This window comes from Drosophila ananassae, chromosome 3L (genome assembly GCF_017639315.1).
Source record: "Drosophila ananassae strain 14024-0371.13 chromosome 3L, ASM1763931v2, whole genome shotgun sequence".
In the NCBI taxonomy this organism is placed as follows: Eukaryota; Metazoa; Arthropoda; class Insecta; order Diptera; family Drosophilidae; genus Drosophila; species Drosophila ananassae.
In genome coordinates, this window is record NC_057929.1 from 15,444,189 (window position 1) to 15,469,109 (window position 24,921).

Here is a 24,921-nt window from a genome sequence, read left to right on the forward strand (position 1 = left end):
GCTTATGTTATTGGGTGGCCACCGGGCCATAAGTGTGTGTGTGTGCCCCGGCCCCTGTGTCGGTGTGAGTGGCACGGTATTTCACCTGGCCTGGTCTGGTGTATGGGTGTGCTGTTAATTAACATGCCGCACACACGAGCGCTGACAAGCGCGAGGTGTAGGTGTTTGGCGCCAGCGATTTCATTGGCTGACGGCTGCCAGGTGGGCCGCCAGATGGGTGGTGGGGGAAAGTGGTGGGGCGCGATCATATGCTGAGGGCCAGTGGGCTGGGTGGCGGGATGGTGGAGCTGTGGCGATGTGGGGCTGTGGAGTGGGGGCAATTAACACAACCACAACAAATCTGTGGGGCACTCGCTGACAGCAGTTGTCGGTTTCATCAAGCGACTTTCGGCCTAATCTCGGAGGTTGCATCGCACACGATTTGGATTTTTGGTAACTACAGTGGATATTCTATATATATGGAATATATATAAGTGGGATTAAAAGAAAGTATTTATTGCTAAAAATAATACAACTTAAGTAACACTTATTTAAAAGTTATATCTTAGACTTGCAGTTCGAAATTCAAGTCTTTTGTCCTTAACACCACTTCCAGAAACTGGAGTTTATGGAAAATAATCAGATATAGCTTTTTTTTTAGATAGTTTATATTTAGTTCTTATAACACTAACTAGAAATTAAACAATTTCCTACCCAGAGATAGATATATCATCCTAGAATATCAACCATGTACATGCCACCAATCCAAGTCCCCCTGTGGATACAAAAGCTGTGGGAGTTTGTCGGCAAAAGCCCCCAACCACCCCCTGGCACTCGGCTGGCACTCTGAAAACCGTTAGACGTCGCCAGACTACCTGATCCACTTTTCCACGCGCTTTGACGACCATTTTTGGTAACAATAAATCGTGATACATCATCAAAAGTCAATTCGAATATGTAGACAACGTTGGCGCTCTCGGCAGGCAAAAAATATTTTAATTTTAATTGATTGTCGAGCGAGATTTACGTGCACCAAAAGTTTCTTCTCACGCTCCAGCACACATACTAGACAAGGAGAAACATAGCACTACTAGCACACATGGGCTTTTTGGCTTTTTGCGATGGCAGGATTAGAGCATTGTCAAAATGGAAAGTTGGCAGGCTTGCCTGAAATTCGTTTGGCGATCGCACCACGCAAAAACAGCACCGACCGACGACCCCCGGGATGAAAAACAGAAGCAGCATCGCTAAACAAAAAATTTAATACGCAAAATACCTTTTCCAGCTTCTCTCGCGATTGTTTTTTCGTTTGATTTGGGTTCGTAAGCGGACTTGAAATCAATAAACTACGTGACTGCAGTGTGTCCAATTGGAGCACTCAGATCGCCGTTGAATTATTTTATCTACATCTTTGAAAGGTTTTAGCAGCAACGCCATCTATCTATAAAAGAGGGAATAGCATCTTAAATAATAAATAAATAATAAGAGTTTCATTAAAATACTTAAGTTTTATTAAATATAAAGATAATTCCTATGCTTCCGCTTTTTATTAGGATCAGGAAATTCCTATTCTACACATGCACTTTTCAAGTAAAGTATAGCATACCTAATGGGGCAGCCGATCGATTTCCACCACAGCTCTTTATTTCTCACTTGAGCCAAAAAGTTTGCTTTCTTTTGGTTTTAGTTAAAGACATTTCACTGTATTTATTTATAAAAAAAACATTCTTCTTAAATAGATTATTATATTTAAATTGTATTTTGAATAACAATTGAAATTTCCTATACTTCTACTACCAGGTAGGTAAGAGACCGGGGCAAAACCCTGTTGGTGGTTTTTCTAAGGACCAATCGTCCTGGGATATTTGGCTATTACCTAATCCGGTAATATCGGAGATCGCGGTTTTTTCCAGCGGAAGTTCGCGCTCCGCATTAATCGGGTATTTTTGTTAGGCCGCGGCAGGCAGGCAGATAATTATATCCGGAAATTTGACTTTTCGCTCGTATTTTTGTGGATTTTGGATTTTTGGTGCGGAGATTTTCCCACTGCATGCGTGTATTTGTGCGTCAGCGTGTGTGCGTGTGCGGGAATTCACTAATTAGGCATAATGGAACCTTTCCGCGGAGTTCCCCTTGGTTAGGGTTGAGGATTTAGCGCTTTACGATGGTTGGAAACTGATGATTATATAATAGCGGAATGATTTTGATGGGCATAAACGAACAAACATTAAACTGGGTATCCTGGGGAATTCCACTACCAATTACTAAGCTGTCTTGGAAACTGGCCAGTTTTCCCAACCAGGAAAATCAAATTAGTCAAATTACTATTAAAACTCAGACTAATTCAAATGGAAGAATGTTTTATTTTAGAATTTAATTAACAGTATCTCCAACCAAAAATCTATACTTTCTTTATCTGAACTTCCCCTTCTTCCACACTGAAGTCTAGTGTAGTCTTTGCTTTCCTTTACGGAATCAACAAGTAAAAATATTTCAAGAATTGCCGGCAATTCTTCTCGCCTCGCCCTGCATCCATCGGATATTTTCCCAAATCGAGAGAAAACCCAAAGAATAACCCAAGAGAGGGCTGTCCAAAGTCAAGGCTCTCTTTCCCTTCCAGTGGAGAAAACGCAGAAATTTCGCAGCCGCATCCGAGCTCAAGAAAATCCAAAGATCCCGCGTTGCCTGACGTCACAGTACCTGCTGGTGTTGTTGTTGCTTTTCCAGTGGCTCGGCATCCAGCATCTCATTTCCGCCATTGGAAGCGAGCGCGCCATCCCTTTCGCGCGCAGCAGGTGCGAGCGGGACGGCAGCAGTGACGTCGGGGCGAGTGAGCAGCGAATGGCCGACGAGCAGCCGCAAAATGTCAATTTGAGAAATGGCCGGAAGGATCGTGCGTCAGTTGCGTTCCGTCATTGCGTGCCAGCAGATCGATCGATTGTACGCGGGCGTGAAGTAAATATCACAACTCCAGAACCTACAAGAAATATCTTAATATATCATAGTTTAAATATAAATAAGAAAACTTCTTACGAAAAGTGTGTTAAGGTTGAAAATATTCAAACAAAAAAGTATCTAAATGATGAGCGCTCGCTCTGTGTCGCCAAAAGTGCTGCTGGATATTAGCTACAAGCCCACGCTTCCCAACATCATGGAGTTGCAGCACAACGTCATCAAGCTGATCCAGGTGGAGCAGCAGGCCTACATGCAGTCGGGCTACCCGCAACACGCCATCATGCAACAGCATCAGCAGCAGCAGCAGCAACAGCAGCAGCCCCAGTACGCCCCACTGCCCTCGGAGTATGCGGCCTACGGGATCACCGAGCTGGAGGACACCGACTACAACATACCCAGCAACGAGGTCCTGAGCACCAGCAGCAATCAGAGTGCCCAAAGCGCCAGCCTGGAGCTGAACAACAACAACACGAGCAGCAACACCAGCTCCAACAACAACTTTGATCCCCAGAACGGAAATGGCAATGGTTCCGCCTGGAACGAGCACGGCAAGCGGACTAGGAGCAGCGGAGACTACGACTGCCAAACCGGAGGATCCCTGGTGATGCAGCCGGAGCACAAAAAGCTCATCCATCAGCAGCATCAGCAGCAACAGCAACACCAGCAGCAGCAACAACACATTTACGTGGATTATCTGCCCACCACCGTGGATGAAGTGGCATCGGCCCAAGCGTGTCCTGGAGTCCAGAGCACCTGCACCTCGCCCCACTCCCACTTCGACTTTCCCGACGAAGAACTGCCCGAGCACAAGACCCAAGTATTCCTGCCACTCTACACCAACCAGCAGCAGCAACAGCAGCAGCAGCAACCCCAGCACCAGCTTCACCAGCAATCTCAGGCTCAAATGCACTTCCAGGCGGCCTACCGACAGAGCTTCGAGGGCTACGAGCCCGCCAACTCCCTGAACGGCAGCGCCTACTCCAGCTCGGATCGCGACGAGATGGAGTACGCCCGCCACACGGCTCTCAGTTCCGTCAACGATCTGAACGGCGGCATGTCCCCGGCCTGCCTGGGGGACGACGGCAGTGCTGGGAGCCTGCTGGACGGCTCGGATGCCGGCGGAAAGGCCTTCCGTAAGCCAAGGCGGCGGCTGAAGCGGAAGCCCAGCAAGACGGAGGACACCGACGAGTTCAGCAACCAGCGGGTGATGGCCAATGTGAGGGAGCGCCAGCGAACCCAGAGCCTGAACGATGCATTCAAGGCGCTCCAGCAGATCATACCGACGCTGCCCAGCGACAAGCTCAGCAAGATCCAGACCCTCAAGCTGGCCACAAGGTAAGATACTCCATCTATTTTAATAGATATCAGATCCCAAAGCATCCCCTATATTTACTGACCACCAAACTAATCCGAATCTTTCTCGCCTTGCAGATACATCGACTTCCTGTGCCGCATGCTCAGCTCGAGCGATATCTCCCTGCTAAAGGCCTTGGAAGCCCAGGGATCGCCCTCGTCCTACGGCTCGGCCAGTTCCCTGCTGAGTGCCGCCGCCAACGGAGCCGAGGCCGATCTCAAGTGCCTGCGCAAGGCCAACGGCGCCCCTATCATCCCGCCCGAAAAGCTGAGCTACCTTTTCGGAGTGTGGCGCATGGAAGGCGACGCCCAGCACCAGAAGGCATAGCTACCCACCGGACCACCATAGCTATGGCCGATCCGGGACCCGGGGCTTCCAGCTGCAACTATCTTGTGAATTCCAGAGCACCAGTCGCTCTCACTCTTCAGTTCTCTGTCACTCTTTCCATTATGCGTGTCGACTAGTTGTCTAAGCCAACCTTATGATTAAAGCCTATTTAATTTTATATAATTTTATAGTTATGTTAAACTAAATTAATTGTAAAAACAAAACAAGCCAAGAAACAATGAACAAAAAAAAAAGCAAATCCAACAGAACCGCCATTTTGTGTTTAATTATCTTTCTCTCCCTTCTCGGGAATGGCTTTGGATCTTCGGATTTGTGAATCCCCTCGGATCCTCCCCTCCAGCAAATTGGGCGCGAAAATGTCTTCGTTGGGGGGGTCGGCCGAGCTCCCCCTGGCTTCTGGTCTTTTGTCTCACAGTCACCGTATATATGCTATATATTTTATATGCCGGAGACAATCGAGGCGGAGGAGACGTCGACATACTTAGAGCGTAACGTCATTCCGGCGAGCGACAGATGGACGGACTGGTGTATGCTGTATGTATCTGCGAGATACACATTGCATCTTATATATACACTTGCTCATGTTCATGGGAAGACAGCTCCCCGATGGAGCAACACATCCACATCCGGTTGATTTATGTTCAAAAACATAAAAACTGTTTACAAAGTATACCAGAAAACCAAATACTGAACAAAGTATTTATGTCGCCAAAATGCGTATTTAAAATGCTCATAATTAGCCCAGTCAGATAATTTAGTCGCTGCCTCGTCGCCTCGCCTTGGAGAACCTGGAACTGGCAACTGGACCGGTTCCTCATCAAAGGCATAAGCATTATATATCGCTCCGATCGCTCTCGTTCATAGTTGTTGACTTAATTGCTTTTTAAATGACAGCTCTCGGTGCGCGGACTCCTTTGCGAAAGTGCTCCTCTCCGCTCTATATACATTGTATACGTACGGAGCCTATTTTGGATCTTCTAAAGATCCGCACACCCATTTGGCTTAGACACAGATATAGCTACGCCTCTAAATGTGTATTTAGATGTGTTTAAATTGGCGTATCGCATGCATGTTGACAGGTTGTCGTTTGTGGAATTAAAGAATGTTTGTCTTTTGGGTGTTTAAAGTTTAAACACATTCAATGCATAGAATATAAATTAATTTAATTGGGAAAAATGCGAATGGCCACTTGGGAAATTGTGGGAGAGAATATAATATTCTTTAATCTCTTCACACCTCCGTGGTTGGTCTTAGGATTCATTGGATAGATATGTATGTATCTTTAACAGTGAACATTAATAATTGCATCTAGAAATCGTTTAAGGTATTCCACTCAAAAATCGAATGAAAATTGGCCAAGATATAGCCTCGCAGGGGGCCATATCGCCCTCCCCATGCACTTCCCCATTTTGAAGAGGTAGCCTAGAAAATTTAACAAAAATTTAAAAAAATATCTTGTTTTGATGCAGTTTTATGGGGAATCGATCTAGAAATAGTTTAAGGTACTTCGCTCAAGAATCGGATAGAAATTGGCAAAGATATGGCTGTCGCTGGGGGCCATATCGTCCTTCCCATGCACTTTCAGCATTTTGAAGGGGATAGCCCAGAAAATTTAACAAAAAATTTAACAAATATTTTGTTTTTAGATTTTGATGCAGAATCATGGAGAATCGATCATACATAAGTCGTTTAAAACAATCCGCTCAAGAATCGGATAGAAATTGACAAAGATATGGCTGTTACTGGGGCCATATAGTCCTTCCTATGGACATTTCAAAATTTCGAAAGAGACCACCCAGAAAATTTAACAAATTAAAAAATATTTTGATTTTAGATTTTGATGCAGATTGAAGTTGAATCAATGTAGAAATCGTTTAAGGTATTCCTCTCACGAATCGGATGAAAATTGTGCAAGATATAGACATCCCAAGAGGTGATATATGGAAATCCCGGATTTGGCAGGGGATGCCCCACAAATTGAAAAAAAATGGGTCCAAAAATTTGTATCCAGTTTTTGATGCAGATTGTTGGGCAGTCGATTTAGAAATCGTTTAAGGTATTCCGCTTAAGAATCGGATGAAAATTGGGGAAGATGTAGCAGTTTGACTTCTTCAATGAATGTGGCAGACAGCTACTAGCTCAATAAAATAATTTTTTTTCAATATTATACATAAAATGAGAAAATGGATGATTCTCAGTAAATAGCCCATTCCAATGGACAAGAATCACCATTTTGTGGTGTCTATTAAAAAAATTCTAAAGAATTTCGACATCTAATTAAGCAACCAAGGCGGCAAACTAAGCAGAAATGGCACCAGAAAGAAAAAAAATTTGGGAACAATTGATTTATAGAAGTATTGGTTGCAGGAACGCCCCTTTCGGAGGCCTGATGAATGAATCGGCTTAGGCCAAGATCACACATCCCAATGGTACTGGCGGCGCCTATTCCTTTGGACTCGCAAATGGGATAGGAAAACGCGGCAAGGACTCCGGCACATCCTGGCATTGTTTTCATTTCATTTATGAGTCGCCTAGCATCGCTCGCCCACACATATGTTGGGAAAAATGAAAAGGAATCGGTTTGTCCCCTGGCATGAGGTCCTTTTTGGCTCGCAGCAAGATTTGCAGAGTCCTTAGGCGCATAGCACATGCCATTGACTGCCATGTGTGGGAATTGGCCTTGCGAAAAAATTAGTTATTTAAAATCACACATAAAGAATCACAGAGGCCAGGACTCCTTCTCCGCGTCGTCCTGCGGCGAGCCCTCGGAAGGCATTCTAAATTTAGCAGCAGGATTTATGGCCGCTTGTCATTTGAGACGATCTTCCATTTCCAGAGTGCCCCTAGGATAATATTGGGAAGAAAAAACTGAAAGGAGGCAGACAGAAAATTATGGGAGAGGGGCGTTGACAGTTCTGAGCCTTCCATTTTTAGGTAGTCGTGATCGGTACTCTCCGAAAGGCCCCTCTTGGATCCTCTAGGTGGTTTCCCTGTCACATTCCTGTCCCTTTTTTCCACTGGGGGGCTGAACGAAAACAGTGTTCTGTGGAAACTCTATGCGGTAATTGCAGCCACTGAAACTAATATAGTTAGAACGCCGACTCTGGCATCCAATGTCATTGGAGAAAGCATTTTGTGCAGGTTCAAGTGCATTAGGAGCATAAATATTGACAGAGGATTGGGTTCAGCAAATGACTTATTAAGAAAATAAATCATTTATTTATAAATCTTCCTCATCGTGTACATGTTTTTCATTAAAAAACCTGAAAGAACTTCTGGGAAATGCCCATGTAACAATTATTTCCGAGATGAATAAATAAATTTCTCCCAAAATCCAACTGAGAAAAATTAAGTGTTCCCGCGAAATGTTGGCGAATATTGCGGGAATCTGAAATATGATCGAACCGCTAAGGAGCCCAGAATCCCCCTTCACAGACAGACTTCGTCTCAGCCATTCCCAGACTAGCAGATGACCGTATCCGTGTCCATGTTAAAGTCAAAACTGTGTGTCCAGAAATTATACGAAGCGTTTCCGATTTCAAAGTGAAGAGATTTGGACAGACGGAGGGGGTTTTGAGAACGAAACGGAAGCGTTTTTGAGATCCTGGTACTGCCGCATTGTTGTGACCCATTCGCAGACTCATTTGGACCCCGCTGATTGATGGCCAGTATAGGAAGCAAGCTGCTTCAATTGGGAGATCATGGACGTAGATCAGAAGGGATTGGCCATAGCACTGCATAGTAATAAATAGCACCTTCTATGTATTAAATATTTAGGTGTTTTATGGGTTTCCTCCAAAGTCTACCTCGCACTACGCCCATGGAGGTCCTCGTTCCCCCTCCCCCCCATCTCTGGTGGCAACAACATCTGGTTCACGCAACGCTGCCTCCGACAACCGAATATGCAAACTGCTCAACGGCTCAAGTAATTAAATCGCCGATATGTATGAAGGTGCTGCCTGCATTTTCGAGTGCATTTGGCCAATCAATCAGCGATCAAAGTTCATAGATGTTCTTGAGGAGATCTCATTCCGGGGGGTTGAGCAGGGCAGTGTGGGGGCCAGTGCTGACTAATGGCCACCGATGATGAAGTCGGCCGATCTGTCCATCAGCAACAATAACAAAAAGCCCGGCTAATGTACTGTGCATCTACGAGATACAAGCGAACATGTATCTGTTTGTTTATGATCTAGGGAGCAGTGTGTGTGAAAGTTCATAAAAAGACAAGTGAATAATGGTGTTTTTCTTAATTCGGATTAGACTAGGATGTACTCTATAAGAAGTATGCATTTTAGACGGATATTTAAGACTAGTATTAGACTAAAAAGAGATAAATCTCTTGTAGGAATATCTCTAAAATCCTCTGAATTCATGGTAGTCCTGTAACTGAAACTCCCCTACTTCTACCTCATTATTCCCAGGGTATCTGACTTGAAGTAATTGCTCGGAGGCGCGAAAAAAAGGGGCAGCAGCGATCGCTTCTGCTTCTGTTTCACTCCCACACCTCCATCGCTGCCGCCTCTCGCTCACTCATACGCCCCGTTGCCACACCACCCCTGTACGGATCCGATTCCGGGCGGAATACGGACGGCCCGGGCCTCACATCGGTCGCATAAATATTTTGCTTTTATATTTTTTCAGCCGAAGATGCGAGGCACATAAAAAGCAACTCGCTCGCACACAGAGCCAGCCGCTTGGGTGTAGTTGTCTATAAACAAAAAACAATCCATAAAAAAAGCCCAGCAGCGACGGCGGTCGGTCGGTCGACATCCAAAAAGGAACATCCCGGGCAAACAGCAAGAACAACAACAATGCCATCCCAGGAGGAGTAGGAGGTGGATGAGGAGGAGGCTGGAGGAAAACCAAACCAAACTTTTGTTTATTTACACAAAAACATTTTAGTGACTTGGTCCGCAGGCAAAAAATGTTGACTTCTCCCCCAGCCCGCCACCTGAGCTCCTTTTTCCAGGCCCCTTTTAGAAGCCAGGAAGTAAAACTAAAATGCCTTTTAAAATGGGCGAGATCGCCGATCAGATCGGGTAATTGTTTTCTATTTAAAGTCTATACATTTCCCAGGGAAGGGAATTTTCATTTAAAACTTGCAAATTAATTTTCTAAATGGTACATGATGATGAAAAATTACATGTTCTGGGAACCAAAAAAAATCTCTGTTGTAAACGCTTGACACTTTGCGCTCGGATCTCCTCGCCTCTGTCTCCGCCATGCGGCATGCCCCCGGGTTCCCCAGGCTTTTCCGTTGGCCAACCGCAGCCGGCAGCGGGCAACATCTGGCGAAAGGGAAAAGATTAATTTCTGACAGCGCGGGAGCGTCCCCAAAGGCCTCCATCCGTCCAACTACAAAGCGGATTGGATGGCGGCGAAATGGGTTTAACATCAAGAAGTCGAAGAGAGATATACCCTATACTATAGGTTAGTAAGGTTTCTACCCTATAGGCTAAGATAACAGAGGTTCCATAGATATATGTAGAAAGGATAGATATTTAACCATTCCTTGATTTTAAGGTCTTTATTTTTCTGTTAAAGATCCCAAGATCCAAAGATCCTATAGATCCTACATGAGATCTATATATTAGATCCTATAGTCATCTCCTTCTTTGAAACCTTCGTATATACCCCACAAGATGTGAAACATAGGCGAATAATTATTTATTCCACTGTTGATGGATACAAACATCACTGTCGATCTAGGAGCAAGAGTTTTCCACGCCGCGCTTTTCACGGTCGCATCCATCAATCCGCCGTAGCCGTAGGGCGTAACACAATATGCCATATAAAGTCGGATGGGAACAGAGCAGATACTGTGTCTGTGTGGCTCTCCCTGGATTTGGCTTAGTGCAGGCGACAATACGTCTCTAGAACTAATCATGAGACCCATAAAATATCGCCTTGAAATTGAATTCCTTCATTTCGGGACATAGTACCACTTTCGGGGCATTGCTGCTTGGGTTACTCTTTAGTACTTCATTATGGACGCACTAACGATGTTGTTTTAATGATCTCAGAACTCGACAAAGATCCACTTGACAAAATCCACAAGAAGCAGGCAATACTTGCCCTTTTGCCTCAAGTGCCGAGTGCCAAAAGGAGGGGAGCAGAGGGCAGCTCCGAAGGGTAACACATATTCCATATACAGCAGGGTCCTATATATTTATATACTGGCAGGCTATATATACACGGCATCCTCGATGTGTGCGCCTGCACTTTTTGCACAGACACTTTATGTCTGGGGCGGGATATGTGTGAAAAAGACCATTCGGGTGTCGGGCATATCTTTGGAGCCTTGTTATTCTCGGGATCCGAAGGGAAAGAGTCGAGCTGTTGATGGCCAGGGCCTATAAAAATTGTTAGAGCAGAAATTCAAGTAGCCATGAAATGCCATTGAGAGTTCCTGCTGACAGATATGAATTATGTCCAACAGGTAACTAAACATTCAAGTTATGGCTCTGCTGAAGGGGAAAATTTTGTTGTTTTTGAATCGAAACTAATGAAAACTTTCGACCCCTAGTTAACCCCTCTATAAGTGCACCTGATTATATAGTTGATAGTTCATAGAGATATCTCAGAGATAGAACGCCAAGTGAATACTTATCATGATTCACATATAAGTGGTTTCGGATTAAAGCTTAGCTAATAACCAAGTTTATAAAAGCTCATGGAATAAGTACTTCTACCCCCTTTAGAACCCGGTTAAGTTAGTTTTTTTTTTGTCAAAAAATAAAAGCTTAGACCTTTTAAAGTATCGGTTTTTTGTTCTTGGTTTTGAGTTTATAAGAAAGTGATATATTATTTGTATCTCAGAGAGCCCAAACCCAGATACTTTCAGACCTCGTTTAAAGGCAAAGCCCCACCGAGTTGCAACACCCAATTGACCCACTTCCGATGACTGAAACCCCCTGATTGAAAGCCCTGGGCTAACTTTTTAGCTATAGCTCTTTGTAGAGTCGTATATCCCCTGCTCAGACCCTCGGATTGTTTATAACAATTTAGCGGAGTCATGGCAAGTGATCTGAGCCAAAGAAATCAGCATGCAAAATGATATATAATAAACGGTTTGCGTTGCACTTGTTGTGGCGGAGTTATAAAAGGGGCGGGGGGAGCAGGGAAAGGGGGTTGGGGTAACGCATCAATGGCTTATGCAGGAGTGTGTGTGAGTGTACTGAAAGTAATACTCATTAACTAACTAAGTAAATAACATAAACATTAACTAATTCATGTTTAAAGTTTCAAAGTGAAAGGAACTTCTTCAACCCACTCTCCCACTTGATTTATTTTGTTAAATTAATCATCTCCTCAAATTGTTCTCAGTGCATTGGAAGAAAAGAATCCGCAGACAGTAGCCGAGGGCAACAGCCACAAAGAGAGTCCGAAAGTAAGACACGTGTTTTGAATTAAACGCCAGCTTGCCTCCTCGCCCTCTTGCGGCGATCCTCCCTGCAACACCACCTACCACCCAGCCCCCGGAGAGGAGAACCACCCCCTCCCCAAGATCTGAGCCACATTCTTGACACTGCGTGGTTGTTGACATGTTAATGGCCACAGAGGAAGCTCGTTTGGCGAGAAAGAGCCGAGCAACAACAATGCACATGTTGCATGTTGCATGTGCGGCATAATCACGTGCAAACACAGAAATCAGAATTGCAACCGACAATCTCGGCCCGACAACAATGCAAATACCTACACACTTAACTGGGCTCAGGTGCTGGATGTGCCCTGGCTGGTGGTGGTGGTGGTGGTGGTGGTGAGTATCTGTGTGAGCTGGCGACCTGTTGCTGCCGGCGCTGACGCTGACAGAGCTTGAGCGGCGGCAGCGGCCGAGGCAGAGGCAGTTAGCTTTTTGGGCGCAGTTGATGAACGAAGCTGTTGGCCGAAAGACGCGACCGGCTTAAACTCCGAACCCAGCTCATCCGCAACTCCTACTCAAGAAAGTCAAAAAGTGAGCACCTACCATTAGTATCTGAAAGATAAGATTTGTGTGGAATGTCTAATTGGAAAAATAATGGCTAAAGTTAACAGTCCAAATTAAGTTATAAGTGATTTATATTCTGGACAGTGCGTGCAACAGCCCATCAAGTTAATCAAGTGCGCTGCAATTTCAGCCACGATTTAAGCTCATCATTATCGCGGTTTCTTTATCCGAAATCTTAATCCCATGACAGATTCCGGCTTGGGATGTGTCGGAGACCCACAAAAGGCAAAGAAATTAAACAAAAGAAAGGAGGAGAAGATTTCAGTGAAAGTGATGAAGCGTCCCAAGCATCCGCATCTCTCGGCTCGGATGCGGCTCTTAATGATGTCTGCCGATCACATGTGCATATGTATATGTGTGCCACACAACAAAAAACAATAGCAATAACAATAACAATAACAAGAAACACAAGGCAGAAACAATAACAATAATAGTCATTTTAAATGCTTGCATGGGCAAAATGTTGTAAAAAATAATTTACAACCCGAGGACTGGAATTTAAGTTTTGAGTCAGCCTGGGGGCTGTTTGTGATGTTTATGCGTTGGCCAACTTAGCGAACAAGACGAACGGTTTTCCCCACTTTAAACCCAAAGAGCCGACAACAAGATTTCATTAAAATTCAATTTCAAAAACGCTTTTTTCTATCTAAACATTTCCTATTTAAATGCAGGAACCGTCCTTAATCTCCACCCAACTTCCTCATTAATAAACCTGGCTTAATTGTCTTTGGCATTAAATGAGTTTACCATACATTAGCGGGTTTATGGCCAGCAGTGACTACACTTAACTTTTGCCATTCGTCGCACATTAACGTTAACAAAACGAACCGCAGCAGACCCAAAAACTCACCTTGGGGCCTTACACGAAAACACCGACGATCTCGGCCAGCAGGTGAACTCAAAAGCAAAAGCGTTGCGGCGCAGCATCCATTCGAGTCAAGTCAAAAAAGGCAATTTTTCTTGTTCGTCTTGTGTCACCTGGGCTCTTCTGCGCCACAATTGCAAGTTCCCCATATCGTTAACTCTTGTTTTTCTCCAGCATTTCGCCTTTTCTCTGCTGGCAGTCGCCTAATTACCTATAATTTCGCTTCGAAAGTGCACACCGAAAAAAATATGCTTGAAAATATGCGAGTGACTTTTTGTTAAGGTTGATTGGAAAGTAATTGTTAATTCATGGCTCACATGAGATGAGAAACACTTAATTTCAAGATCTCTTATCGTATTTCATTAACTATCTTTTTAGCTGTGCCACCAACTGCGAGCCACGAACCACAGTAACAACCACCCGAAGCTACAACCGACTTAATTGCAGACCAAACCGAGCTAAGCTGCTAATCAAACTCCGCTTAGCAGGCACTGTAGATGCCCTATTAAATCAAAAATAAACAGTATGTGCACCGCCGGTGCTGCTACTTCGACGGATGGCGGGGCGGATGGTGGTGGTGCTGCCGCCCCAAGTTCGACGGCCTTGAACTCTGCACAGGTAAATACCACACTGACAGAGATGACTCGCTGGAAACATACATATTTTTGGTACGCGCTCGATTGGCTTTGTCAGTTGTTGTTGTCGTTGCTGGAGGGGATCTACTCCGCCCCAAGCTGCCCCCTTCATGGAGTTAAACCTTATCTGACAACAAATAATACTCACGTCGCCACACAAACAAAACATACAACTACAAGCCGCGAAAAATGCCCAAACCAGTTTACTTTTGGCCACTTGATTTTAACCGGGACTAGGTCTGGGTCTCGAGTATTATGCGATCGGTCATCTGGCCAGATCTCGCTTTTAATCGGTCTTAAAATGAAAGATTTATGCTCTTATCTTGTGCATTTTCGATGTAAAACATTTAAAGTAGCTTGAAAGTCAAGATCAGGGTGAAGTTATAAATGAAGTATAGAATGCCACCAAGATCAAGGCTGAAACTTTTGGCTAATGGGGTAATTATAATTTAAAATCTTCTAGAGGAATTATGGAGCAGAGTTACTCACTCAGTCTGAATTTTTTAGCTGACTAATGGAGTGCAAACAAAGTTGATATATATAGTTTCAAAAAATATCAGTTTAAGTCCTACTAAGTCTACCAAATTTTTGTTACAATACTTCCCCGAGCCAACTGTCAGTTAAATACGAAAAAAACATCAAACAAACAGAACCAACCAAGCGCAAAGGGTCAAAAGAGCTGAGCAAAGATTTGCGTAACATGATGACAGGCACCGACAGTGATCCGTTGGTGGAGGATGGCGGCCTGTTGCCCACCCAGCACCGACTGGCCCTCTGGCACAAGGTAGGCGGAAGGGACTTCCCCCTAATCCACATAATACATGTATACCCCCGATATCACCACGGCTAGATCGTGTTCTTTATGCTGGGACTGATCTCGGCTCTGATCATCTGCGTTCTGGTCCACTTGTCCAACCGGTTGTCAGCGGATGCCGAGCAGAAGGCGCTCCAGCACTTCCACGAGATCTCCTCCGGACGCACTGGCCGTCGCTTCGGTTACTAGTCCACATCTACCCCACATACTATATATATTTTTTTTGTGATGTTTGTTTTCTCTATTTTGGTTTGTGTTTGCAAATTGATTAAATAAAGTGCCAATTGATCAAATGCGGAATAGGTTATGCGGTTGTTGGCGGCGGAGTGAAAATTAAACAACAAGCAATTAGCGATTCACTTAGATCAGGAAAAGCTTTGAATCAACTTCACTGGGAGGGTTCAGGGAAAAAGGTTCATCTCGCTGTCAGTTGAATTGGCCGGGCACACGCGGCGTATGAGTGATGCAAGCGACTCTTGCTTTTCCTCAAATATTTGCTCTGCCAAGCCTCGCTTGGCTACTTTGCTACTTTATCTTAATACTTTTTAAACTCAAATATTTCCCTCTTAGGTAACGATCGCCATAGACTCATCGGAGGACCTGAAACCCCCGAAGCAGACCAATTGGCGACGAGTTCTTCAATGGATCCTGGCACCCGCCCTCACAGCAGCCACCGCCTTGGTGTTCTACTACCAGAGCCCTTGGTACGGGTTGGCCTCCATCTATGTCAGCCTGCTGGCCACTCTTCTGGTGCGGCCAGGATGGCGGTGGTTCTACATTGCGGCCGTAACCACTCCGCGGGATACAATGTAAGAGAAACTAGTCAACAGAAAGATATCGTTCTAAAAACTACTCCTTTCAGGGCCCTTATTTCCTATATTCGAGTCCTGGTGTTCGTGAAGCGGCAGGAGAGGAAGAACGTGAACATCGGAGACATCTTCGAGGCCAATGTGGCCCGGCAGCCGGACAAGCTGGCCATCGTCAGTGAGTCCCAGCAGTGGACCTTCCGGCAGGTGAATGAGCACGCCAACCGAGTCGCGAATGTGTTCCACAGCCACGGCTACAAGAAGGGGGATGTGGTGGGTCTGCTGATGGAGAACCGCGCCGAATTCGTGGCCACCTGGCTGGGTCTCTCCAAGATCGGCGTGATCACTCCGCTGATAAACACAAATCTCCGCGGGGCATCGCTGCAGCACAGCATCACGGTGGGTCAGTGCACAGCTCTGATTTATGGAGCCAACTTCAGGTCAGCGGTGATGGACATTGCCAAGGACCTGCCGGCCCACGTCGGCTTGTATCAATTCAACGACGAGGCCACCCAGGACATGGTGGCTTCCGAGGGCCTCAGCCAGGGACTGGCCCAGCAGCTGAATGGTCTCCTGGACACGGCTGCCAAGGACAAGGTGGCAGCTGGAGCTTCTCGAGCGGATCACCAGGACAAGCTGGTGTACATCTACACCTCGGGAACCACGGGATTGCCCAAGGCAGCCGTCATTACCCACGCACGGTAGGTGTCCCACTTTATATTACTTTTAAAATTTTAATGGAATTTCGTTCCTAGTTTCTTCTTCATTGCTGCTGGAATCCACTACGCTCTGCGATTTAAGGATGAGGATGTCTTCTATACTCCCTTGCCTCTGTACCACACTGCTGGCGGAGTGATGAGCATGGGTCAGGCCTTACTCTTTGGCTCCACGGTGGTGATCCGCAAAAAGTTCAGTGCCTCCGGATACTTTGCAGACTGCGCTCGCTTCCAGTGCACGGTAGGATAGTTTCTTATGTCTTTTATGAATCATCTATATTAGTTTCGAATTCCTCCCCAGATTTCCCAGTACATTGGCGAGATGGCCCGCTATATCCTGGCCACTCCGGCTGCTCCCCACGATAGGAAGCATCAGGTGCGAATGGTATTCGGGAATGGACTGCGTCCCCAGATATGGCCACAGTTCGTGGAACGCTTCGGCATCGCTAAGGTGGGCGAGTTCTACGGCGCCACCGAGGGCAACGCCAACATCATGAACAATGATAGCACCGTGGGTGCCATCGGCTTCATATCTCGGATCCTGCCGCAGATTTATCCCATATCAATCATCAAGGCAGATCCCCACACTGGCGAACCGCTGAGAAATAAAAAGGGACTCTGCGAGCGGTGCGGCGTCAACGAGCCCGGAGTCTTCATCGGGAAAATTGTGAAGGGCAACCCCTGCCGAGAGTTCCTGGGCTATGTCGACCAGAAGGCGTCCACCAAAAAGGTGGTGCGCGATGTCTTCTCGAAAGGCGACATGGCCTTTATCTCGGGTGATCTGCTGATAGCTGACGAGAGGGGCTACCTCTTCTTCCGGGATCGTACCGGAGACACCTTCCGATGGAAGGGCGAGAACGTGTCCACCAGTGAAGTGGAGGCGCAGCTCAGTAACTTGGCGGGCTACAAAGACGTTATCGTTTATGGCGTCAGCATTCCACACACCGAGGGAAGAGCCGGCATGGCGGCCATCTACGACCCCACTCGAGAGGTGGAAGTCAGCCATCTGGCCGAGGAGCTGGCCAAGGCCCTGCCCAGCTATGCGAGGCCACAGTTCCTGAGATTCCTACGGAAGATCGACCTTACCGGCACCTTCAAGCTCCGCAAGGTGGAACTTCAACAGCAGGGCTTCAACCCGGAGGTCATCGAGGATGAGCTCTTCTACGCTCAGCCGGATGGAACGTATCTACCGCTGACGTCCTCCATTTACGAAAGAATTCAGAGGAACGAGCTGCGATTTTAGGCAGGAGGAGAATGTGCCCACATTAGGAAATGGATTTCGGTTTCATCCAATCCGAATTTCAAGTAGATTTACATTCTGTAATATTGTTGCTAGAACAATTAATTGATAATTGTATAAAATAAAGACTAAGGATAATTTCTACGAATATTTTTTGAGTGTTTAATGTGCTAGTTTTAAATAATGTTTAATATTGGAACCTTACAATTGAAAGAGCAGCTTTTGGCCACTCTTTTTGATAGCAAATTGGTTAAAAAACTAATATTCCTATTGCCACATGACCAATGTGCAGTGAATGCTGGCAACAGGTCCGTAAAAATACTTTCAGCAGTCTGTTAGGCAGGAGAGGCTGCCTCTCAATCCTTGGCAGGCACATCCTTGTTGAGCTCGGCCTTCTTTTTTTGTTCCATACGCTGCTCCACCTGGTCCAGCCTTTCGCTCATGGACTCCAGGGAACTAAGCAATCCCGCTTGTATCTCGCCATACCGCTTCATGGCCAGCACCAGGCTCTCCTCGATGAGCTCGCTCTGCTGGGCGTACTCGCCATTGTTCTGAGTGATCTGCTTGAGCTGGTCCAAGCACTCGCTGGGAATGCTGCGGAAGTACTCGGCTCCCAGGGCAGGCTCCAGTTGCTTTATCCTGTCCAGCTGCTCGGCTTGCGTGTGGAGTTCGGGTGCCACGGCGTGCAGGTAGACCTCCTTGGAACGCACCTGCTGCTGTTCCTCCAGGAAGTTAGGATCCAGGTATTTCTCCAGTTCAGGAGCTCGCTTGACGCAATTTTGGAGTGGAACACTTCCTGTGGTGGCTTCGCCTAAAAGTGCGTGAGCCGAGCAAAGGGCGTCCACCACGCCCTCGCCAGCGTCGGAATCTGGGACGGGACCCAGGACCCTCGTGAGGGCATCAATACGCTTTTCCAGGATGTCTAGGGCCTCCATATTTTGTTTATTTTCCTAGTTTCTCTTTATTTTGATTTATGCAAGGGAATGATGTCAGTCTGGTAATGGTCCAAAAAATCCCAAAACGCGTTTTCCAACATTGTTTTCTAAAGAGTGGCCACATAATGGGAATTTTTAACCCTTGAGCGAAAGTGTATATATTTACGATCTACATTTTGAATTCCAGGATATAGATAAGAAAATCACAATAATTTAAAAAAAAATTTGGATAATAGTTTAGTGGCATAAAAGATTTAAAATGTGGTGGAATATTCCTTGAAAGTAAAACATTACCGCTAAAATTCGATATGATTTTCTATTTAAATAAATTTTAGTTTTATATTGAGTGCTAACTAAAAATTACAGCTTAAAGTTCTCCAGAGATAGTTGCTCTGCCTCTTTGTTGATCTGGGCCATACTGTCCTCGGAGATGATGCGCACATCGGCTTCAGGATCATCTCCCGTAGAGTCATCCAGGACACATAGAAGCCCATCGTTCTCGATGTAAGGGAAAAAGAACTCCGGCTTGTCCCAGCAAGCTCGGTCACCAATCCCACAGTGCAACTCCTGGGTCATGTGCTCCGTCAGTAAATCCAGTTCATCAAACTGGAGGTCACAGGACGCGCATCGGAGCATGCACAGTTGCCGGCGCAAGTAATTCACCACCTTGACGCGCTGATAAAAGTTTAGAGAGCTGGTCGCCTGGTCGAAATCCAAGCGATGTGCGTCGATCATGTGCTCTTTGAGGACGGAAAAAGTCTCTCCGAGATGCGGGCAAAACAAGCACTTGATGGAGCTGGGTTCGCCATCCGCCGCCCAATCAGACCAGTCCGAGTCCTGCTCGCCATCCGAGTCCGGCCTGGCAAAGTGTTTGTCGAAGTCCACGCTGCCAGTTTCCAAGTCTACAGAAGAGGATGGATGTCTTTGTTGTTGGCGGGGCTTCTGCTTTCGCAACGTTGGAGCTGCGGAACTGCGGTTGTAGTTGACCAGAAAGTACTTGTCGTACTCTCTTCGGTTTGGATTTATCCTTTTGTGTCCCTTTTTCCTCATGTGCTCCTTGAGCGTGGGCCGATCCTTGAAGATCTTTTCACAGTACAGGCACACCAAATTGTTCAGGTTCTCCTCTAAGTGGTCCAAGAGTTCGTCCACGTACACCAGCTTCTCCGGCTTTCCCACCAGCAGGAAGTGTTTGTCGAAAAGGTGGTCCAGGTAGTCTGCTCTCAGTCCTTTGATAACAGTTCTGCAGAACAGGCACTCCTTGGAAAAGGTCCTGTCTGTCAGCTCGAATTGGTGTCGCTCCAGAGCTTCACTCAAGCGTTTCTCCCTTAGGCGTCGTCGCAGCTCATAGTCCTGGGGCAGGATATCGCACAGTAAGTAGTATTTCTCGTTCTTGGAATACTTTCCATCTGGCAACTGGTCCAGGAACATTGTGGTGCAATATTGCTCGAATTCATGGTCTGTAAAAAGTGACTGCCGAGTTTAAGAAAATATTCTGTAACTGTTCCCACAAGGCCTACCTTGAAACTCTTTTCTCCAGTACTGCAGGTAATCCTCTACAAGGGCAATGTCCTCCACATCAGCTATCACCAGGCGGTGCTCCATATAAAGGTGGGCCAGGCAGTCGTCTTTGTCGGCCGGGAATATGTACACCTTGTCGCATTTCAAGCACTTGATGGCCGTGTTGGCCGAGGGTTTGAGCTTGGGACTGGCTTTGACTTCCACCGCGGGGAAATCCTCTCCAGCAACAGCCACCTCGTGCTCCATTTGTTGTTATTTATTTATTTACGATATTTATTCTTACAGCTGTGCTACAACCCTGGCACCCATATGTACATGCACGGCTATCGATAAGTTTATCGTCATCTTTGGTCACAGTTGTGGTTGGGGGCGGAATTGAATTTATTTTTCCAAACAAAGTAAACACGGGAGCACGTCGCCAGCGTAAGTTGCCCGCGATCGATTGTGTTCGTGTCCAGCCCCAAGCCCTATCATCAATATCCGCACCATATACCTCCTCCCGACACCCAAGCAACCCCGCACACACGCACTCTGCAAAGAAACGAATCTGAGCAGTCCGGAGGCACAAAATTTATCAATTTAACTCAAATTGAGACTCGTCTGCATCGCAGCGGGTGCAAAGTTCGATCCGTGTGCAGTGGCCAGTATTCGTACTGCGTATGTGTGCAATATACCCAGCCCACTGTGCGTGTGTGTGGGGCTGCAGAATTGGGAGCCCAAATGAATGTGAATGTGAATTTTTCAGTCTCTCTGTCCAACCGCTTTTGTGCCAGTTGCACTTCTGTTAAAAGTCGAGTCAAATATCGAATCGCATCAACCTACGATGGCTGCCCACTTCTTTCGCACGGCATTTTACGCAACGGCGGGGAGAAAATCGATGAGCCTGCCCTTCGCCGCCGGCCGGACAGCCGCAACTCTGGCCGTGGGCCTGTCCTTTGGTGGTAATTGTGCCTCTCTCATATGCAGTCTGCTTTCGTTTATTTATAATTGTCTCCGCTTACCGCATCCTCCAACCCTCAATCCCCAACTCTTGTAGCACAAAATAGCCGGGGCACCGTTCCGTACGAGAATGTCTACGCCGATAGCTTCTTCGGTGGCTGCCAGACCCAGGGACTGCTGCAACGCCCGCTGGCCGAGTATCGGGAGATCCAGCGTCCGCTGATCCGGAACTTTGCGAGCCTCCAAGCCGGCAACAATCAGCAGGAGCAGCCGGGTCAACATGTAAGCATAACAACTGACTCTCCTTAGTGATTTGAAGGGGGGAGCTTATCGCACAGCATCAGAAGTAAGCCGAAAAACCTTTGCACCAGTGCACCCAGTGCAAGGGCCTGAAAGTATCCCATTGAACACGTAAACTCACTTAAAAAGATGAAAGTAATAGTCGTATATTTCGACTAAATGATTGTAGAACTTGTTTCTTAATTGTTTTTGAATATGTCCCAACTTAATGGATTTTATCTGAACAAAGTCCAACCGACCCAATCTATTTACTCATACCCTTAGACTCATTTAAATAGCATGTCTCTTGACCTGTGATTGAACTTCCTAAAAGGTTTCTTGCTAGGCAGGTTTCATTTTGGCCTTCCTATTTATTTTGTGCACTTTTTGACTTTTTGCATGACTGAATAAATTGTATTGTCTGTACTTTGAACCCGGCAAATGTTTTCGGCTCCCTATCTCTTCTCCCTACCACCTCTCCCATCCCTCCAATAACTTGCCCAGATTAGCCTCCCTACTGTATACTTAATATAAGTATTTGAAAACATATTTACTTTTTTTTAATGACCTGCAATTAGTAGCGACCCATTAACCGCTTGAACTAACCAGAAAAATTTACGGCTGTTTGGTTTCTGATATCACTGATACCATATGTTATGGGAGTGCAGCTGGAGAGCTGAATATTTTCGAAACCACCCTCGCTCCGAGCTCGCTCAATTGAGCCTGCTATATTGCTTTCGCATGTTGAAATCATAATGGCTCCCAATGTCAAACTTTCGTCCGAGCCCCCAAAGCGCTCGGTTCTCTCTGGCTTCCAGACGTCAAGTGGATTGTGCCTGAACTAAAATTTTGGAAGGGTATATCAAGGTATCAGATTCTTGGTTATGTTTTTAAAATAATTTTCAAAACGTTTTAGAAGTCTGTGAAGTCTAGACAACCAAATAAGTTTATTTTAAAGACTAGAATGGAATATTTACCTGTGTGATTTAAATTTTTATCATAATCCATCTCATAATCAAGAGACTCTGTTGTCTTTACCCAGAAGGGGTATGAGGCTTCCAGTGCCGCAATGTAATTTAAACCATTGCCGCAAAATATGAATATGAACACACATCCCACTGCCCACCAGGCACACAAACACCACCACCAGCTGAAATAACTATTTCTCCGAGGGAATCTAAGCTCAGCCCAATTCCGCTCAACTATCCACGATCGTTCCACTGGATCCGTGGATATATAGTCCATACTGTGGATAAGTCAGTCTATCAGAGTAGTGCCACCTGGCTCTTTCATTTGTTCCAATATGGACTTCCTTATTGAGATTACGCTGCTGGTCGTATTGGCGGTTATATTGCTGAAAATTTATCATCGGGCGAAGCGTGTGAGTGGCCTTGAACCCCCCGCTCAAGTTCAAAGTGTCACGTCCCAGTGAAAGTATCTCTATTGTCTCTCTCTCGGGATCTAAATTAATTTATCTTTTTCTAAGCTGAGCTATTTTTGTTGAAGCAGTTAGGCAGAATGTGATTTGGCTTGTCTTCAGTAATCTAAATTGCAACTGCTTATCGTTCGATTTTGCGGGGCTATCTTCCGATCCCGGGTGCTATCAGGTGGCTTAGCCTCCCGACAATGTAGAAAAAAGAACCTAAAACCTTTGCACCACCTTCATTTAGTGCTGGGCCTTCTGACGAACCTGTCGCCGACCCGAAACAATTGTTGATTATTCGCCCGAGAGACCGATACAAATAAGCCGAACGGTATTTAGTCTAATTAAACACATTTATGACACATTATGATAAGTATTTGAGGCTCTTATAAGTGTAAAGTGATCGTGCAACCCAATATATGGTTCAGAAACCCATATGGTTTCCTTAAAATTACAAATCACACGCATACCTGCAGTAATCTTATCAGGAACTGCCGTTTATCAACACGTTTTCAGTGGCTCTCTCTCAAGGTCACCAGCTGTTCGGTGGATAAATCAGAGCCTTATCAAGTGTGCCCCACAATGTGCATGGATTTGCTTTTTTAACCCACCAATTGTGCCTGTCGCCAGACTCTAACCTATCAGGCGATACCAAGCACCCCCATATCTAATCACTGAGCGATTGATTTCGCGACTGGACCTATCCAAACCACACGAATTACTTTATAAAACTAAAGGTCTAGACGGTAGCCATTAAAAATGACTCTAACCTAAGTAATTTTAACTAGTGTACTTGCTTGTCGTTCGTTTTTTATTTCCTCTAACCCCACTGATCATGTCATCTCAAAAGCTTTCCGAGAACCCACGATAATGTTGTCATTTCAAACACAGAGCGCCATGGCCCCGTTGAAGAACCGCCGGCAAATATCCTCCCAGGATATCACCAAGAACATGACGTTGTACACCAACAACAAGACTCCTGTGGAAGTGGATCCCAAGACTCTGGCCTTCAAGAAGCCAACGGGCAACCCACTGGTTCTGATGATGGCCTGGCTGATGGCCAAGCAGAAGCACCTGAAGAAGTACGCCCAGATCTACACGGAGATGGGATTCGATGTGATGGTGGTGCACATCACTCCCTGGCAGCTGTTGTGGCCTGTTAAGGGTACTCAGGTTAGGTTTCCTTAATTAGTTACCAGCCACACTATAACTAACAGTTTCTCTTAAATCCCATCCAGGTGGTCGCCGCTGAGACGCTGCGCTTTCTGGAAAACAACAAGGCCTACGAGCCGATCGTAATGCATGGCTTTTCTGTGGGAGCCTACCAGCTGGGCGAGATCATGTTGCAGATGTCACGCGACATGGATAGATATGGTCCCATCTTGGACCGCTTCGTCTGCCAGGTGTGGGATAGTGCCGCCGACATCACCGAGATTCCGGTGGGCGTGCCCAAGTCCATTTTCCCCAAGAACGAGCGCATGCAGAGTGCCCTAAGGAACTATACGCTGTACCATCTGAAGACATTCCACAACCAGGCCACTATCCATTACATGCGCTCCAGTCAGATGTTCCACTCGACCCTGGTGAAGGCTCCGGCGCTGTTCTTTGTCTCGGACAACGATCCGATCGGTCCCCCATCCTCCAACCGGGCTGTCAGCGACAACTGGGAGCATGCCAACATCAAGGTGACGTTCAAGCAATGGGAGCGCTCCCAGCACGCTGCCCACTATATGCGGCACCGGGAAGAGTATCTGCAGATGCTATTCCAGCATTTGGAGAACTGCGGCGTCCTGGAGGCCATCGGCGTGCCCAAGCGCGCCAAGTTGTAGACTCCCCTTGGCGAGGAGCCGCTGAATTTGGTGATATAAATTTATTCAAGAATCAATGCGATTATGATTTTATCCTAGCTGCTAAGACCTAAAAGTTTAACGAAAAAATGTCCTCTATGTACGAATAAATGATTATGATCTGTGTGTCTTTTGCGAGGCAGAATCTTCAAGCGCCCGCTCTGGAAAATTCGTAGGCTAAGCTTGATGTCGAATTGTATCGAAACAGAGAAAAATGCTCTATGCTCTATATTGTTATATTATGAGATCGCTACAGAACGGCTAAATAAAGTAAATTAACA

The 24,921-nt window shown here is 46.0% G+C and overlaps 5 protein-coding genes and 1 long non-coding RNA gene across 12 annotated transcripts; 3 read left to right on the plus strand and 3 right to left on the minus strand.

Moving 5' to 3' along the window:
- Window positions 1–1,223: 1,223 nt before the first annotated feature.
- On the minus strand, window positions 1,224–13,555 carry LOC116654701. Its single transcript, XR_004309875.2, has 2 exons — window positions 13,474–13,555; window positions 1,224–1,420 (listed from the first exon to the last, which is right to left on the minus strand). It is a non-coding gene; the product is annotated as an uncharacterized LOC116654701 (long non-coding RNA).
- LOC6496398 (protein twist) lies at window positions 2,804–4,884 on the plus strand. The gene is made up of 2 exons (XM_001960794.4): window positions 2,804–4,269; window positions 4,366–4,884. The coding sequence occupies exons 1-2, from the start codon at window positions 3,059–3,061 to the stop codon at window positions 4,613–4,615; spliced, it is 1,461 nt and encodes a 486-aa protein (XP_001960830.1). The 5' UTR covers window positions 2,804–3,058; the 3' UTR covers window positions 4,616–4,884.
- LOC6496399 (long-chain fatty acid transport protein 1) lies at window positions 12,494–17,847 on the plus strand. Of its 5 annotated transcripts, none has more exons than XM_014908317.3 (6): window positions 12,494–12,590; window positions 13,867–14,106; window positions 15,508–15,746; window positions 15,800–16,444; window positions 16,499–16,700; window positions 16,761–17,847. In XM_014908317.3, exons 2-6 carry the CDS (start codon window positions 14,014–14,016, stop codon window positions 17,700–17,702), a joined length of 2,121 nt encoding a protein of 706 aa, XP_014763803.1. In that variant the 5' UTR covers window positions 12,494–12,590; window positions 13,867–14,013; the 3' UTR covers window positions 17,703–17,847. The 5 variants fall into 5 exon arrangements, with proteins under 5 accessions (XP_014763803.1, XP_014763802.1, XP_032306449.1 ...); XM_014908316.3 differs by lacking the exon at window positions 12,494–12,590 and adding an exon at window positions 13,444–13,515; XM_032450558.2 differs by lacking the exon at window positions 12,494–12,590 and adding an exon at window positions 13,663–13,782.
- Window positions 17,838–18,720, minus strand: LOC6494170. Its single transcript, XM_001960796.4, has one exon. It carries the CDS (start codon window positions 18,632–18,634, stop codon window positions 18,056–18,058), a length of 579 nt encoding a protein of 192 aa, XP_001960832.1. The 5' UTR covers window positions 18,635–18,720; the 3' UTR covers window positions 17,838–18,055.
- A 211-nt stretch (window positions 18,721–18,931) lies between these two features.
- On the minus strand, window positions 18,932–20,470 carry LOC6494169 (zinc finger protein 277). The gene is made up of 2 exons (XM_001960797.4): window positions 20,152–20,470; window positions 18,932–20,091 (listed from the first exon to the last, which is right to left on the minus strand). Exons 1-2 carry the CDS (start codon window positions 20,396–20,398, stop codon window positions 18,995–18,997), a joined length of 1,344 nt encoding a protein of 447 aa, XP_001960833.1. The 5' UTR covers window positions 20,399–20,470; the 3' UTR covers window positions 18,932–18,994.
- On the plus strand, window positions 20,459–24,792 carry LOC6496400 (transmembrane protein 53). Of its 3 annotated transcripts, XM_001960798.4 has the most exons (5): window positions 20,459–20,575; window positions 20,898–21,093; window positions 21,189–21,373; window positions 23,685–23,966; window positions 24,032–24,792. In XM_001960798.4, the coding sequence occupies exons 2-5, from the start codon at window positions 20,976–20,978 to the stop codon at window positions 24,620–24,622; spliced, it is 1,176 nt and encodes a 391-aa protein (XP_001960834.2). In that variant the 5' UTR covers window positions 20,459–20,575; window positions 20,898–20,975; the 3' UTR covers window positions 24,623–24,792. The 3 variants fall into 3 exon arrangements, with proteins under 3 accessions (XP_001960834.2, XP_014763804.1, XP_032306450.1); XM_014908318.3 differs by lacking the exons at window positions 20,459–20,575; window positions 20,898–21,093; window positions 21,189–21,373 and adding an exon at window positions 22,653–22,751; XM_032450559.2 differs by lacking the exons at window positions 20,459–20,575; window positions 20,898–21,093; window positions 21,189–21,373 and adding an exon at window positions 23,035–23,124.
- The last annotated feature ends 129 nt before the right edge of the window (window positions 24,793–24,921 follow it).